This window comes from Athene noctua, chromosome 1, assembly GCF_965140245.1.
Source record: "Athene noctua chromosome 1, bAthNoc1.hap1.1, whole genome shotgun sequence".
NCBI classification, from domain to species: domain Eukaryota; kingdom Metazoa; phylum Chordata; class Aves; order Strigiformes; family Strigidae; genus Athene; species Athene noctua.
Genome location: NC_134037.1, coordinates 133,567,092 through 133,584,285, shown reverse-complemented (window position 1 = coordinate 133,584,285; position 17,194 = coordinate 133,567,092). Strand labels below are relative to the sequence as shown.

General features: G+C 38.9%; 1 protein-coding gene across 1 annotated transcript; it reads right to left on the bottom strand.

Annotated features, from left to right (window-relative positions):
- Positions 1-623: 623 nt before the first annotated feature.
- Positions 624-16,063, bottom strand: METTL16 (methyltransferase 16, RNA N6-adenosine). The gene is made up of 9 exons (XM_074897075.1): positions 15,859-16,063; positions 15,465-15,664; positions 13,048-13,188; positions 9,560-9,675; positions 8,645-8,787; positions 5,573-5,642; positions 3,769-3,858; positions 2,725-2,898; positions 624-2,631 (listed from the first exon to the last, which is right to left on the bottom strand). The coding sequence occupies exons 1-9, from the start codon at positions 15,984-15,986 to the stop codon at positions 2,014-2,016; spliced, it is 1,680 nt and encodes a 559-aa protein (XP_074753176.1). The 5' UTR covers positions 15,987-16,063; the 3' UTR covers positions 624-2,013.
- Positions 16,064-17,194: the final 1,131 nt, after the last annotated feature.

Sequence of the window (17,194 nt, the reverse complement as noted above, 5' to 3'; positions counted from 1 at the left end):
GCGGCACCGGAACCGCGGCCAGGGCGGGAGCGGGGCCGCCTCCCTGCGCCCGGGAGCAGGAGGGGCCGGCAGCAAACGGCACCCGGCGCGGCCGAGGCGTGCGGCCACTGCGACTTCAGACTCTTCGAGGATCGCTACGGCTGCACTGGGAACGTGAAGACGCTAACTTGCAGTTTTTAATTACTAATCTTTCCCAACACAGGATTAGCGTTCAAAGCCTCACGCTCACCTTTGTCAAAGCGTTTGTTTCAAATAAAAGGCCAAGACAACACTTGAACAACTTTTTTTGAACAGTCATCCCAACCACAGACTACTGGGTTTCCTTGTAAAAATACCTGGTTTCGTTCAAGCAACCCTGAGGAGCGTATGTTATTCGTGTTGTATAGGTGAAAGACTGGTAATTAATGAACATAATGCTGTCTGCTCCAGCAAAAGCATGCCATAAGCACTCGGGATTACCTTGTAGAGCTTCTTCATCCTTGCAGACAGACTGAAACAATAAACAGGGAACAGCAGAAACAGCCTTGCTTTCCATTTTTTAATGGCTGAGCTAGCCAAAATAACCCCTTCAGATTCTAAGAATAAAGCTAGTTTTATCCCTCCCCAGTGACATGGACTTCAGAAGTAGTACCGTGAAAATTCTGCAATACCCAAAAAATTAAAGTCTTTGTACATCACCTACCGAAGTAGCATGATACACAACAGTTAACAGAGGGGGAAAATTAAGACTTTTCTATGTTGCTTTTAATGTCAATTTAAGAAGACATACTAATCTTTCCAGAAATCTTGACAATGAAGGCTGAACATTCAAAATGGTTCCAGTAGCATGAGCACTGGCAGCATTTCCTTCTGTCCACCAGGAGTGCATCTTTTATTTGGGGTAATGGGCACGCATGCTCCACTCTCAGAAAAACTTTCTCTCCATGTTCTGTAGATCTCTACAGAGAAACAGATCATAGCTTGGGAGCCTGACTCCATGTGAAGCCGTGCCAGTGCTCATCATCTCAAACACACACTCTGAGTCACCCAAGACCCATGTCCCTCAGCTGCTCCTCTCACATGAACAGGTTCCTGGCCCAGAAACACTGGGAAAACAGCAGCTGGTAAAGAGTCAGGTATGGAAGCAACAGTCTTCTTTCCAGTTGCCTTCTTTCACAACAGCCTAATGCTTCTGTACCCATCTCTGTACTGCATCAGAAATTTCTGGTCCATGAAGATAAGCAATGCTGTCAGTCCTGTCATTAAAACAACTTCTCAAGATTAAACGGAAGTAAAATCCTTTAAGAATACTGCTGTCATTTCAGACAATTATATTTGAATCATCAGTGTAAGGAACGGTCTAATGAAACAGTCCACAGTTATATCCTCTTTAAACCAAGCAGCTTAAAGAGCTTGTTGTTAAAACAAAGTTTACAAAACCAGATACTAATAATAGGCTCTTCTGTGTTTCAAAGCCCAAGTCATTTTTCTAAAGCAAATATTTTAATTAACACTTAGAAGATGTATCCATCTTTCTACTCTGTAGACAAAAGCTTAAATGTATTAAAGGGAAGAGAGGCATACTTAAATCCTTTGAAGACCCCTCGCTGCAGAAAACAATTCCCACAGCAGACTAACCATTTCCTGTATCAGTATTGAAAAAATATTGAAGAAAATATTTTGGTAAAGATTTCTACTTAGTAACAATATATAATTCTATCACACCAGAAAAAAAGACCAGAATAAACATTGTTCATAGTTGAAAAGCTCACAGGATAGATATGTTTCACTTTAACATGTAGTTTTATGACTGCAGGACAAAATTTATTACTTCTCCAGCACTTCATGTCCAATGAAGTACACTTCATGTACTACTTGCAGCTTTGAAAAAGCTATTTAAAACATTAAAGGGCACTTTAATCTTCATTTTACTCATTTTTTTTAAGGGGAAAACCCATGTTTGGCTAACTGACCCATGAAAAATAGTTCACAAAATTTGAGGACTGATTTACTTTAGCAAAGTAGGAAAACGGGCTAACTAGCAACCAGTCGAAGAATTTGGTTTCGTAAGTATGTGCACAGCTGGTTCATCAAGTCTCTGTTCTGTCCTTCAACCCAGTGCATTTCTACTAATACATCATTTCCCTCTTTCTTCACATTCATTAAACACTCAAAGAGAAAACATCTACTAGTTTCCTTGGGACTTTGTTCTTTTTCAGCTGTCACATTGCTAGCTTCCTCTGAAGGACAAGGTTCCCCCTTTGCATTACTGGAACCTTTGCCAAGCGATGTTTCTGCCTGCTTTGCTTCTGTCTCCTCCTCCTTCATGTGCTCACTGTGTTCTTCTTTGGCAGCAGATTCTTCTGTTAGCTCATCACCTGCGGTCAAGTGCACATCCTCATCAGGTGCCATAAACCCCATTTCAGAGTCTTCAGTCTTCGGGTTTTCACAGTCCAAATTGTTGCTCACACTTTTCTGGTTGTTTTTTTCCTCTTCCATTGCTTGCAGAGCGTCTTCAGAAGCTCGAGGAAGTTCACGTAACTGCCTTATTCTCTCTCGTTTCTTTCTCCTCAAATGAATCCAGGAGTTTTCAATGGCAGTCACAAACAGGCTAACTTCATCCTTTCCACAAGGAACACGTTTATGCTGAACCTGTTGCAGAAAACAGCAGAACTTCATATTGTCCTCTCACAGTTATGCTTTCAAGTAGGATGTTGTTTCAATGTACAATACTTAAGACTGTACCTTCAGATCAGTGAGAATCTTCTCTACCCAGGCTCTAACCACAGTAATAGCTTCTACAGCATCCCAGCCCATAGCTGCAGCTTTGATCGATAACTCTTTGACTGTGGAAGCCAAGACCATAAATGTAATTGGTTTTCGGGGTTTTTCTAATTTTCTTCTTTTAGAAGGAGGTGACTAGAAGGAAAAAAAGAAAAATTACAAAGCTATGCAGTATTAGTGGGATGACTTTTGTACTCAGAAGACATGGGGATTAAGAGTATAATGACTAAACAGTCATTGACATGGCCTGAGTTTCACTTCACTCCGAAGAGTTTTAGATTAAAAACAGGATCATGCACCGTATGCTAGTTTAATGGACAGAGGGAGTTTATCTTCAGACATTAGGCAAAAAAGCTTCACTTGTTCCTTCAAACTACTAGTTTTCTCAAGGTGAGAAAGTGCGGCTGGCTCTTAGGAACAGAGGTCAAGTGCTAATATCCACATTTTGATTCAAGTTCACTGAAGGTTTACTTGCATCTTCTATAAGGTTGGTTATTGTCTATACGTATCTTACAGTATATGTACATCTGGATCCCAAAAAGCAACTGACTCACCTTATTTAAGGTGAGCAAGCTCCACTTACATTCACGCAGGTAAGTCTGAGCTAGATGTTCCTATCTATTTGGTAACAGAATCTATACAGTAAATTGAAAGCAAGTTCTCAGAGGGAAGCTTAAAGTTCAAATCTAGCCCCAAACTTAGCATATTTTTAATACTACTAAATTGCTATCTGATGTTACAAGAAACCGTTACTTTCACTGAAACCCACACGAAGTTCCTGCACAGGCTTCTTTTTTCCTCCCTAGACACAAGTGACTTAGGAATCACATGCAACAGCTGCCAACAGACTGGCAGCCTGTTAAAAAATCCCACTGTCCATGCAGCCCAGCACATCCAATGTTCCAGTCTGAGGGAGAGCAGTTTGTTCCACCGCAGCTACAGCTCATTAGGCCCTTCCTCAAATAAAAGGCACAATCACAAACAAACCAAAATTAAGATACTTACAGGTACTTGTACATCATCATAGAAACTCCATGCCAGTGCCCATCTCATGGTGCGCCCTTGACAGAATTCAGTATAAGTAACTTTAGGAACCTATGCAAAGAAGCAACATAAAACTTCATTTTGTATTAAAAAACAACACTGTTTTACTGCACGTTTTCAAATTTAAAAAAAATATAAAGTTTTCACAGAGTTATTTTCTCATGACAGAAATGGACAGTCTTTCTGACACGGCCCACGGATGTCAGGGCCACTTGAAGCTGGTCAGCGCCAAGCCCAGGATTTCCCATCTCTGCCCTGCTGTGTCTATGCCCTTTCAGAGCTTCAAGTTCAGCAACACACAACATGACCTTTTTTGTGCAGCGATCCAGTACACATCTGCATTCTGATTGTGTGAACACATCCTTTCTCCTTGTTCAGAACCCGCTCCTGTTCCACGTTTGAATACTGAACCCATCACTGAAGCAAAGGAACAGAGAACAAAGACAGCAAAGGGCTGGGAAGCCAAGTCACTCACTTGTCTGCAGATGGCAGAAGTGTGCCCAGAAACACTCTATCTTTGTCCCAAAAAAATCAAGTCCGAACTTACACTGCCTTTAAATATAAAGCTCAGCTCCAATGCTAGTGTTAACTAGTGGATGCTGTAAGGCATTTACATATGGTATGGAGAATGTGCCAAATACTAGCAACGATAAATATCAATCACTCCACCTCATTCAATTATCAGCTCCACAGCATAAGCCCCAGGTCTGCAAAAAGAAAAAAATTTCTTACTTATGGGAAATGTCTTCAAAGAGAGGAAAAGGTGTCTCTAGTAGAACTTTTCTGCCTTTGGATTCCTAATTCTATCAAAATTTCCAATAAATACAGCAGATGTCAAGAAAGTTTGAACAATTAAAGGACTTCTTGGAAGATTTATGCTGCATCCTAACCTGAACCACAACACAGCCTGCACCTGGTTGCAGTGAACCTATTCCCTGCTCTGTTACAACAAAGATTACAAACCTGAACAAAATGAAATTGCTAATTTCAAGAAAAATGCAAAAGGAAAACTCAGCTTTTCTATGCAAGGAGTTCTCTCGCTTTACTAAGACTGAGGTGCAACAGTTTAAAGATAGGGAATAAAGTCAGACACTTGAAATTTGGTGCCTAGCTCAGCATCTGCTTTTGGCATTGAGTTTAAGGATTCCCCGTGATCTGTAGTTCATCTTTCTGGGAACTGATTTCACCAACACATTCTCTTTCCTTCACCTCTCCACCATATACAAGGACAGATCTCACAATCAATATCGTTGTATGGAAATTAGAATAGACTACACTTCCTTCAGAAAGTCTTAAAAAAGTCCTCTGCACAGCCTTCTCACAGCACAAGGCCCAATTTTACTTGGTGCCAGAATTAAACACAAACAAAAACATTGTCGCTTACATAATGTTGCAATGTCTTTTATCAAGCAAATTGCTACATTTCATGTTACCTAAAAGGAAAGGAATTTGTTTGGGGGTTTTTTTAAACAACCCTGTTAAGACTTTTAAAGCAGAAACTCTGTATGTTCTAGAATGGATGAAGACATGCTTCTACACATGATAAAGACAAAAATCTGGAAACGATATGTGCTACTTATCTATCAGCTTTGAATCTATAATAATTAAATCTCAACTGCTTTAAGTGCCTCCTTAACAAGGAATTGCAATCTTGTAAATAAAAACTCAGTAAACTAATTCAATACTAATTACCCACATGCACTGGAACATAGTATATATTGTATAGAACACATACAAAATATACATGGACTGTATACAAACTCACCCCCTGTATTCGAAGTTCCTCTTTCAATGGTGCTAGACTGCATTTCTTCCCCAACATGCAACTGTACCATCTGCAAACAACATATTAACAACGCATTTTACAAATGCAGATCAACTGAAAATGGCAACTACCAGAAAGAACTACTTGGATCAGAAACCTGCAAGAATAGGAGATTTAAAAATAAAGAAAGAACAAAATAATCACACTCTTAAACAGAGACTAGGACATAGTACAACATGGATCAGAACAAAAGGCCCAAAGACAGACTGGAGAGGAGAATCCAAGTTTTTAGGAAATATTTTAAACCTATTATTGAAACAGTGGCTAAACGACCAAGAATCCATTTTAAAGAGTGACTTTAATTACGTGGAAGATGTTATCCCTTACAATAATTTGTTTCAATTTCTCTACTTTCTTCGGAGAAAGAATCTCAAAAAAAAAAAAAAAAAGGAATAATCAGCAAGCATTTGTGCCTCAGAAGCAGACCTACTGACTACCACTTCTGCTCATTTGTAACTCATTATCCAGATTTCCATCACCTAACCCAGATTTCCAACAAACAGAGGGGAGGAAAAAAAAAAACCTCTCTTCCCACTTCTGGTGGCGCTTATCCTTCCATGCAGCTCTGCGTCTTCAGTATCTCCAAATGTTACATCTCTGTTCTCCATCTAAATTACTATTTGAGCTCTACAGACCCCTTTCATACTTCTTTGATGACTGGATTCAAGAAATTTTGTTATTCACAAATATAAGGTACTAAAGTACAAAAATTGGGGTTCCCAGTTATCAAGGGACAATTTCCTTAAGACAGTGCATCTAAATTAAAGGCAAGTACATTAAATTGTTCACATATACAAATTAAATATACCGTAAACTAAAAAAAAAAAATTTAAAAAAAAATGTATTAGTAGTATTAAGGGACAGTTATTTAAACTTCCTGAATAATGCAAGATACAGAATTTCATGCAGCAATACTTAATTTAAACCCAAAATTTCTAGCAAAAACAAGCCACACATCTTTCCCAAAATTATAAAATACTGAACCTGCAACTCCTAGCTGAACTGGGGATGGGGGTAAGTCAAGATCATCTCGTGGCCCAAGGGAGTCTCTGTTTACTAACAGTTCATTACTCATGCCCTCTGACAGAGTTGCCTCTAACAAAATAGGAAACAGTATTTTACATAAACTGTTCTTTCTGGTAACAGATTCTCCAAGATAGTTTATTTAAAAGCATGAACTGAACCATTCCTAGCCCCCAAACATGCAGAGCTCATTTTTCCTAAATATGATACATAGCATGTGAATATGTTCTATGCCATACACTATCACTTAGCAGATCAAGAGACACCCTCCTCTTTCCTAGAGGAGTGGTGTTGCCAAGAAGAGCAATACAGAAAGGATGCATTCCCTGTAATCATCCCCACATCACTTTCAAGGCAAAGACTTCTTGCCTTGAGAGTGACAGGTTGTCAAACAGCAACTTATCTAAAGCACGTTTCCCCTGGATCTACACACACCGTGTGGAACCAGGAACCATGTTCCTACTGCATTTCCAGAAGTCATGACAGATGCATCCCCTGCCCCCACCTTACAGAACTCTATACATGTACTTTTCAGATCAGTCTTTTACACAGAACACCACATGTCCTGTGCAAACTACACTTGTAGAATAAACCCACTACTTTTCAGAAGGAACATGTACAACAGATAAACATTGAGCTATAAGTGGAAGAACATTTAAAATATGTACCATTGCTTCTGCTCTGACTGCCCCTCCTGACCCATTGTACTGCCGTCTACATTCAGAACAACTGTTTCAGCTTATACTTAGTTTTGAAAAATCACTACATTTTAGACACGCGTAAAAGCATACACACCTAAAAGCTTGTCTACATCAAGTAGCCTAAAATAACCTACAAACTTTTGACAGGAATACCATTTTCCAGTGTGCTTGTTGGCACAAACAAGATTGATAAAAATTCTCAAAAGTTTAATTCTTCTGGCTTCTGAACATCAAAACCTCTATTTTATGACTCTGCCATATTATCTATCCCCTTTTATAAGATTTGGTGGGTTGACAAAAAAAGGAAGGATGTTAAAAAAAAAAACCCGTTTTCAAAACTGTAACCTGTGCAAACCTCCTCAACTTTTTTTTTTCCTTCAAAGCACTGTAAGACAGAAGCACTTTTAATAGAGCCAAATGCAGTTTTTCTTTGTCTTGTTTTGCCGAAGACTGAATATGTTCTTCATTTTTTCAGGCCATTAGAAAGCAACATTCTAAAGAAAAATTTTTTTTATTACATAGGTGAAGATGAGATTCTAATATGATGCTCTGCCTAGAAGGGTCTAAACAAAACAAAAGCAAAACACTTCTCAGATGTACAAAACGCAGGCTGAATTTCTTTTGCTTCAGGCACTGATGATGTGGTAATACACATGTAAAATTTTGGCAGCTCAATTTTAGAAGGATATTAAAAAAAAGGAATCTTCCAGAAGAGCTAGAGAAATAATGTACAGCACTAGGGGAGCAAAAGTCTGATAGTCAGAAAACTGAAGATGTGCCATCTGTTTATCTTGTTCAAAAGAAAGTCTCACTATGTTTTTTATTGCTGCTTACGTTCACTCAAGGTAGCATCCAGTACAACAGTATCCTTTGGCAGGCAAAGCTGCAAGTTACCAAAATTCAGCCAGAAAAAGACAGAAGCTTTTAGGTAATTAACAGATAACTAGGCAACATCATAAACCCTCCCCCATCCCATTAAGAACCAACCCTGACTGTCTTTAGCAAGTATGCCTGCTAATTTGCAAGTTGCAGGGGTCACTGGTATAGGCTTTCTTTGCCTTCTGCCTTTAAATCTCTCCAACAATGAGTTGTAATTGTTTGATGCTCAGGAACAACTAACTTTACATAAACAGACTAATTACTGATGTGTATGTATCATTAAACAAACCAGATACCACTGGACCATAGCTACATTCCTTACTCAAAATACTATTTTCACATGATTTTTGACAAAGAAGCAGATAAAAGGGGGGCTGGGGGTTTTTGCCCCACTGAACAAAGCACTTACCGTAACCTCTTTTTAAGTTGTAAACTATCATGAATTATTCTTTTGACAAATTCTAGTTCTCCCCCCTCAGCCATGATTTCTGTGATCCCTCCAGTATTTACAGAACTGGGTGGCGGACGCCGTGGATTTCGAGAATTTACTCCCTGGATAAAAAAAGAACATTTGAGATAAACATTTAATGAAGTATTCAGCTGCTCTATTGCTTCCTGCCTCAATCTTTAGTGAGGAGCAAGCACCACCACCTCTAGTTATTCTCCCCCCATCAGAACCGTGGATAATAGACAAAAGATACATTCGAAACAAGCACAACTGAGTGAATTCCCTACAATCTCCTACTTAAATTACTTGTCACACATCAGCATCCTACTTATATGAAATGTGGTTTCAATACATGTAAGACATGCTGGTTACATGCACCTACACAACTACAATCAACAGTGTTTAATTTCAACACTTAAATCTTTTTTTCTACTGCCCTAGATTACAAAGTTAAGTTTCTGACTATATTCAGTAGGTATTGCAAGAACTGTTCTGAGCCGTATGTTACTGCCTAAATCACTAAGGAAACAAAACATACAGACACACACAATGACAGAAACTAATTCCTCTGTACCACCGTTATGCAACAGGCACTTGATTTCAGATTTACTAGCTGTCTGCTTTCCAAACTAATTCTCTAAGACAGTAAAAACTTGTGAAAAAATTCTACAGGTCATCCTGCACTTTAAGAAGGGTAAAAACTAAGTCTTTCAAAACTCCTTTGAGGCAGGGGGTGCAGAGGGAGGAGACTGAAATGCTATTTCATAATTATTTGGGATTTTCCACTCAACTTTCACCAAGGAAAGAGGTTAAATGGTGCTACCTTCCCACTCCCTGAGCACTGAAGCACATGCAACATGTAGTTTGTTAACGTACCTTCGCTTCTAACTGGTTGGCAAAAAAGGGGGGGTTGCACATGCAGAAATCATAAATGATCTCAGATTCTTCTTTCAGTGCATCCATTAGAAGAGTCTTCTGTGGTACCTTAACCACTAATAGAAAACAGGGATTTGGTCAGTAAGGAACTTCATATTTTATCCAGCACGCTGTTTACATTTGTGTTTCTTGAAACAACACATTGTATAAAAAACCGTACGTTCTAAACATTACTTTCTACAAAAAAAAGTAACATATCAGCATGCAAATAAATACTTCAGGTTAAGAATTAGCATACAAGCAGCTTGTATGTTTATACACAATAGGAACTGCTTGAGTTATACCAAGTTCTCTGATACAAATACACTTTTAAGTCCTTCCAAAAATTAACACAGGTGTCAGTTAATTCCCCCACAGCCTCCTCAGAGATAAAGAAATCCCAGTTCAAACTATTTTACGATATGGAATTCTAGAATGGCACTCAAGAAAGTGTAATGTTTGGTCTTTCTAGAACATAAAACTAAGAAAGAGAAAGACTAAGATAAAGCTATTTTCACTGAAGTTACATAGCACCAAGACTAGCTTTACATCTAATCTTATAATAAACCAGAATTACTGTGTTAGCAGTACTAGGCATCCTGAACAAGAACTGTAGTCTCATACAATTTAGAAGAATCACAATGAATTAAAAAGATTAAAGTACCTTTCTGGACAAATCTTCTGCTTACTAGCGTCCACCAACTTACTATTATCCATCACAAGGATGAACACAAACATCCCATGCAGATCTCCACTGTCTTTTCCCAAAAGCTATATAATCCCCTTGGAAACTGCGGTCAAGTCCTGTTACACATCTCCCAAAAACCACAGGAACTCCAGCCCAGGGAACAGGAATTTAAATATGGGTGAAGTCCAGTTAAAGCATGTACAAAGGTTATTACAAGCAGGACTTCTTGTGGACTTTACCAGTCCTGCAACTCACAGATAATGCACTAGAACAAAGATACTTAGAACAAAGGCAGAAGGCATGCCTCTCCCTAACATTTACTGCTACAGTTTATCATCACCCTAAGAATATAAAATTGTTAGGATAGCAGGCAATTACCAAAATTCAAGTTATATATAGCAGGAATAATAACCAGAACACCCACTAACTTTAAAGCTGCAGCTCTAAGTCACAAGCATTTCAGAGTCTAGAAATTTATAGTTGAGAAACAAATTTTAAAACCCATGAGAACAGAAGAATAGTTCATTTTTAAAATATATTAACACATTGGTCCCCGTTTTATAATCTTAAACTTATAAATTAAACACTTAGCATTTCTTCTTATGTTGTTCACATTTAAAATTGTTGACATTAAAGTCATCAAGTTATCTCTGTAGATATTTGTTTCCCTGCTTCCCTTATAACATTAAAAAATACTAAACTAATAGAATTAGTAATTACTAAATACAAATTACTAAATACAAATTACACATCACAGTCAAAGCCAAAAGTTCTTCAGTCTGGCATTACATCAGTTGGACTGAAGGTTTTCAGGTTACAGTCTTCCAAAAAATCCCTAAATGTCTCCAGAAGCTGCTCAGTGCACACTTTTGGCACTGAGGTGTAACATTGCAGTTGCTGTTGCACACAGAGGAGACATTTACTTATATAAATGCTTTGAAATATCCATCGCAAGGCTATCAAGAGTATCTCACTGCCCTTCTTGTTAGCAATACCCTTTTCAATTTTATGGAATGGAAAAAAGAACAAATAAAACAACATGGAATTAGTTTTTAGAGAAGAGAAAAGAGACAACGGGGCCAAGATGAGCAGAACTCTGCAAAAAGATTATGTTAATTTGAGCAGTAACACATGTTCTATGGCACATACTTTCTAAAATTACTGTGAAGTTACTTAGAAGATGACATCAAAAGAATATCACATGCCACCTACATAGCTGACAGTACATGATTTCATTTGGAAATAAGAAAGCAAATAAAACAAACAGGAAGCAGACAATATAATAATCATGTTGCAGAGCAAGCCTAACTGATGTTGCAAGTAGTTTGAAAACTTCCAGAGTCCAAGATCCTGAAAATCTCTTAACCCACCATGACATACAGGGTACTGACTTTTTTTTTTTTTTTTTTAAATACCAGCAAATTCTGGCCATCATCCCATTCCAGTAAAATATACAACTTAGAACACCATATAATTTTTCTTAGCATTTACAATCGATCCCCAGGTTTATCAGTTTCTGGTTTGCACATATAGGAGAGATTCACTCTGGAAGAAAGTTACTGCAAGCAGTATTGCACTTGCAGTCAAAAAATATTACTTTTTTTTCCCCTGGGAAAAAAGAAGTTATGATGCAATTAGTAAATCATCACCTCATTGCTTCTGCTTTTACTATCACTGCATTATTTTTTCACTGAAGTTAGAAGAACAAAGGTTATATTCCAACATGATCCCCAAATGAAGCTATTTGTCAAAAATTTCAAGACAGACTCTTAGAAGACAACAAAAATTGTGTTGGGTTTTTAAAAAAAAACAAACAAACAAAAAACCCAAACAAAAAAAACCCACAAACACAGAAGTACAGAAAGATTCCTAATCTGACTCCAAAATGACTTGCTAAACAAGTTACTAGCTACAGTAATATACTCAGTTTTGGGAAGACAATTCAGGCCCAGGAGTTAAAAAGTGGCAGTGTGGATCATTCCTGGGCAGTGTCTGGCCACGGGTACCACCAGTTAACTACTACTCTGCCCACCAGCAATCAGTCATTTACTCCAGCTTATCACCTTTGGTACTACAGTTTCACATGAGGCATCTTCCTTTGCCAGAGCTTTCTGCAGTCTAGTGAAACACCACCACACCACTAAAAAACCTATGATTGCAATGGTAACAGAAAACTATAATTATTCTCCACATCAAGTTCTGGATCTGCAAGACTGACACAGAGGACTGATCAAGATGACAGCATTTGGTACTTCCAAAATCCAGCAGGAGCAAAGTTTTTAATTCAGAGCTGAATAATGGACTTTCATGCTTTTTAGTGTACTGAGTTCCCACAGAAGATTTTCCAAGGTCATCCACAGACCAAGTATGGCATACCACTACTACCACAGGCAGGTTAGGACATTATTCAGAAATGAGGGGGAATATACCTATGTGTGGCAGTGTCATGCAAATTATCTGAGGGAAGCACTCCAGGCCAACTAGCAGCAGAGGCATGAACTCTACAAACTACTTCAGTATTCAGACAAAAAAAATATGGGAAGGAAAACACCCCAGGATGAAAGTTTAACTTTCAGCTTTTTTGTAAGGATGTGTAGTACTCCATCCACACATTCCATTCCAGACAAGCTGTGACTTGCTAAGCATCCACAGACCTTAGTAAATGTTCTGCTTCAGTAAAAACAATTGAGCATGTATTTGGCAGGAATATGGATTCTTAGCACACCATCTGTATGCTACTAAATACCCTATTACATCATACCTTTTATAAGATCAGACAAGTTATTCTGTTCCACATTCTTCTTGGCATAATTGAAGCACATATCATCCACTTCTGTTGCAAGAAAATACCAACCATTCAACGTCGATCCAAGTAATGGGTAAATGCAAGATGCCCCTGTGCCTGTAGAAGTGCAAAGCCATGAGAAAGGCAAAATGAGTCTCTGGTGTTATATGCACTGTGGGTGTTAACTACATACTTTTTCACAACAAAAAGAATTTCTAGAAAACACTGATCGCTGATCACCTACTACTAAGTTCTTTAGAGAACTTTATTGTCTTAATTTGCAATACAGCACTAAGATGCACTTTTAATCAAGAATGTAATAATCTGGAGTAAGTTTTCTAGTACATGATCGGCTTCTTTTCAAGATATTTTTTTCTATATGGCAGTGATTAATTTATATAGTGAAAGCCATACATATTCTGTTTGTACTAAGAAATAGTATTTTCACAAATATATTTTTTTTCTTCTGCATTTTTCTATTATCTACCACAAATTAATTCAGTTTGATGCACATAGCAACCACAAAAAAAAAAATTTACATTTCTGTTCCAATGAGACTGTTCTTCACTAATGTCTAAAAAGATCAAAAGAAATAGGGGTGCCAGTTAAGAAATCTAAAAAGACAGCCAGACACAAAAAAATTTGGTAACAAAGAGAAATATAAGCTAGCACAAAATTATTCCTTCTTGTAATTATGGCATATCTAGGTGATCCAATTACCAATGACCGTCAAATTTAGGACTGAAGTGAATGGATATAAGTAAAAAATATCTCAACATGACAAAACTTGAGTGGAGAGATATATCAAGAGTCTACTATTATCCTGAGCTACTGAAACACAAATAACAACATCTGTCAGTAAGCAAAAGTGTGCAGTTCTTTCCAGCACTCTTGTAACACCCCTCTTGGATACCTTACTGCTTTCCCAGAGTTGGAACAAAGCTCACTGCAAACTCAAACTGAGGATTTTTCAATATTTGGAGGACTTAATGGATCTGTCTCTTCTACTTAGTCACCTACAGTGATGAAGTTCATAGAAATCGTTTTCGAAAACGCAACCTAAGATCAAATGCACAGAAGCTGGCTAACAAGTTTAAAAGTTATGAAAGGAAAGCAGCTGCGCACACACCATGTGATGATATAAACCTTGTACCCATCACAAATCCATCTAAAAATGCAAGTCAGTAAATTTCAGAAATTAAAACAAAAAAATCATACACCAGGAAAATATTAATATAAAAACTGGCGTGGTAACTGAGATTACTTTTGAGGAAATCAGTAAATTTAGCATTATAGTTTCAAGCATTAAAACTTAAAGTCAAAAAGGAAATTCTAGCTTTTCTCAATTTCATTACGAGTCTACTTCAGCACAAAACAATCTTCAAAAACAAGCCTCTGAACTCATAAGGAAAGATTCTATTGACAAAAATAAAGGAGGTGAACTAAATTCAGGTATTTTTTAAAAAACCTGTATAAAATCACCAAAAATTGATAGTCCGAATATCAATTTTATTATCTGCTTGCTCCTACAGAAATTACCTTTTTTGTTTCTAGTGAAAATTAAAGTGTACATCAGTGTACATCTTAGAAACTCACATCTCTACTGAATAACTGTTCATATTAATCCAGATATTGTCCAATAATTCAGATATTGGAACCGTACAAGCTGCAATGCTCCTAGACACGTGCACTAAACAATATCATCTATATCTGGATGCTGAGGCCAGTTTAAAAAAATATTTTGTTTTCAACCACATAGAGAAAATCTTTGACCATCTAAAACCAAAAGGCAGTTTTTTGCTAGTATGTGCCTTGGTTTCTAATTAAGTCGCTTTTACAGTTTAGTTCATGAAAATGTCTACATTGAAACAGATGAAAGTTTAAAAAAGAGCGTTCATCTGTCAAATACAACTGAAACCACGCAAAAAAAAATTGTTAAAAGGAATGCTAGAAAGTATTGCTATGCAGCTTGCAAACTCTCTCATACAGATCCAAAAGCATAAGTAACACATAGCTAATATAACATAATTTACTAGTTAGAAGACTGAGAAGAAATGCCATCACTTTTTTTAAATTCCTTTAGAATAACACTTCTGCCCGTGTTACTAGGAGTGTAATTTTTGTATACCACACAAAGCTATAATCAAGAGAGTTCAAGGCCACAAAAAGCCAAATAACTGCCTGCTACGGCCATTCTTGTGTTTGTGCAGAGAAATCCTACCAAGAAACCAAAGAAAATACCGGTGGAGTCAGGTTACCCGTTTCACCATGGCGAGCACAGCTCAGAACTTTTTCTTTCTCAAACTTCACGTTTCTACAGATGCATAGCAAATTTTATCAGGTAGTTTCACTGACAGTAAACAAGGAATTGAACGTTTTGCCTCTCCAAGTACCTATGTCAATGCCCCGCCGAAGGACTTGCTTATCAGCCTCCTGATGACCGATGAGATCCTCCACCCAGTGGATGTAGTTCAGCCGCAAGGGAACGGTAGGAATAAGTCTCTCCACGGGGATGTCAATCGTAAGCCCAAAATCCTCCTTCAGGAGGGTGCACGTCAGAGCTCTCACCGCCTCAGGGTCCTTGAAATTCAGGCTGAAAGGCAAAAGCGGTAGTTACGGGTGCCAGCGCCCTCTCGCTCGTCACACCCCGGACATACACAGACAGACACACACAGACAGGGCTCTCGGGAGGCGGCGGGAGCCGCGCCACTGCCCCCCGGCGCCGCGCCAAAGCCCCCGGGAGCGGCCTGGCCGGGGCCCCGCCGCCGGCCGCCGCGCGGGCCCTACCTCACCCTGCCGGTAAGGGTGGTCTGCACGTGCTGCTGGAACTCGGGGTACTTGGCGGCCAGGTAGGCGAAGTCGGGCGGCTTGTCCTTGTAGCGGTTGCGGGCGTGCATGGACTTATTGAGGGCCATGGCGATGGCGGCGGCGGGAAGGAGGAGCCGCCGGCAGTACGGGGCGGCCTGAGCGCCCTCCCCGCTGCCCACCGAACCCCCGCCCGCCCAGCTCCCGGCGTGCACCGCGCCCCCCCGGGGCGTACCAAGGCGCTGCGGGAGGCGAGCACCGCCCCGCTCGGACCGTCGGTCGGAGAGGGAAGAGACCGACCTATTTTATCATCTAAATGTTGTACCTGTGCGCCTCATGGCTCCAGAGTTAGGTACTCAATGAGTAATAAAGGCAAAGGAAGAAAAATACAGGTCAACGTTCTGTTTTTCTGGCGGCTGCAGCATAAGGAGCCTCCGCTTTCATATTCACCTGCCCAAGTCACCTTTCGTTACCTTGAAGGGATCTTTAACATTCTCTGAAACGCCTCATAGTCATGGATTTCTGTGTAATTAATTCGGTCCATGAAGTCACTGGTGACGGAGCAGCAGCTTGCCTGCTTGTGGCTTCCCCTGCACGGTGAACTTCTAAAATCCAGGTATTTTAGTGATGGATTACAGTCAAAAAATCCAAACACCAAACTAATCCCGTAAATGTCACACCTGGAAAGGATTTCTGATGATTTCCCCACTTCAAACAGTTTTACATCTAGAGTAATTATTACACTGTTGTGCTTGTTGAACAAATTATGAAAGAAATACAAAGTGTATTAGGATGAACTTGGTACCACCTCCTTTGATTTAAAATCAACCAAAAAAAAAAAAAATCAGCCTCGATTAAAATAGCGTGCGGGCACAGCAAAACAAAGCCTCTAACTGAAAATTAAAACTGACTTAATTTCCTGGCCTTGTCACCGACTGTCATGAACTTTCAAGTTTTCTCATCAGAGTAGGAATGGCCCTTACTACCTTAACATGGTGCTTTGCTTCCTCAGACAAAAACATGCTTCTGTAAGACCAGCACTAAAGTACAATCTGTTATCATTCTCTTAAAGATATTTTCCTTTTTAAAAAGCCAAATACAAAATGACTCACTGTACATTATTTAAAGTGAGTTTTTAAATATGGTAGGACCCCCTCTGACTCATGAATATTGGAGAAGACCTGCAACCGGATTTAATTTCAGTCCTACTTCCTACCCTCAACCAGTTTCCTGTGACTTGAGGGCAGATAAACTGTACATACAAAAGTCCATAAAACTTATTTTTCAAAAAAATTTCATGAGACCATCAAGCCACCCA

What these genes read in the sequence shown, in the direction of transcription:
- METTL16 (XM_074897075.1), bottom strand. Translation starts at nt 15,986, where the DNA reads ATGGCCCTCAATAAGTCCATGCACGCCCGCAACCGCTACAAGGACAAG. An exon ending in CAACTTAAAAAGAGGTTACG is followed by an intron (nt 5,643 to 8,644) that starts GTAAGTGCTTTG and finishes TGTTGTTTGCAG; the next exon opens with ATGGTACAGTTGCATGTTGG. An exon ending in ATGATGATGTACAAGTACCT is followed by an intron (nt 2,899 to 3,768) that starts GTAAGTATCTTA and finishes TTTTCCTTCTAG; the next exon opens with TCACCTCCTTCTAAAAGAAG.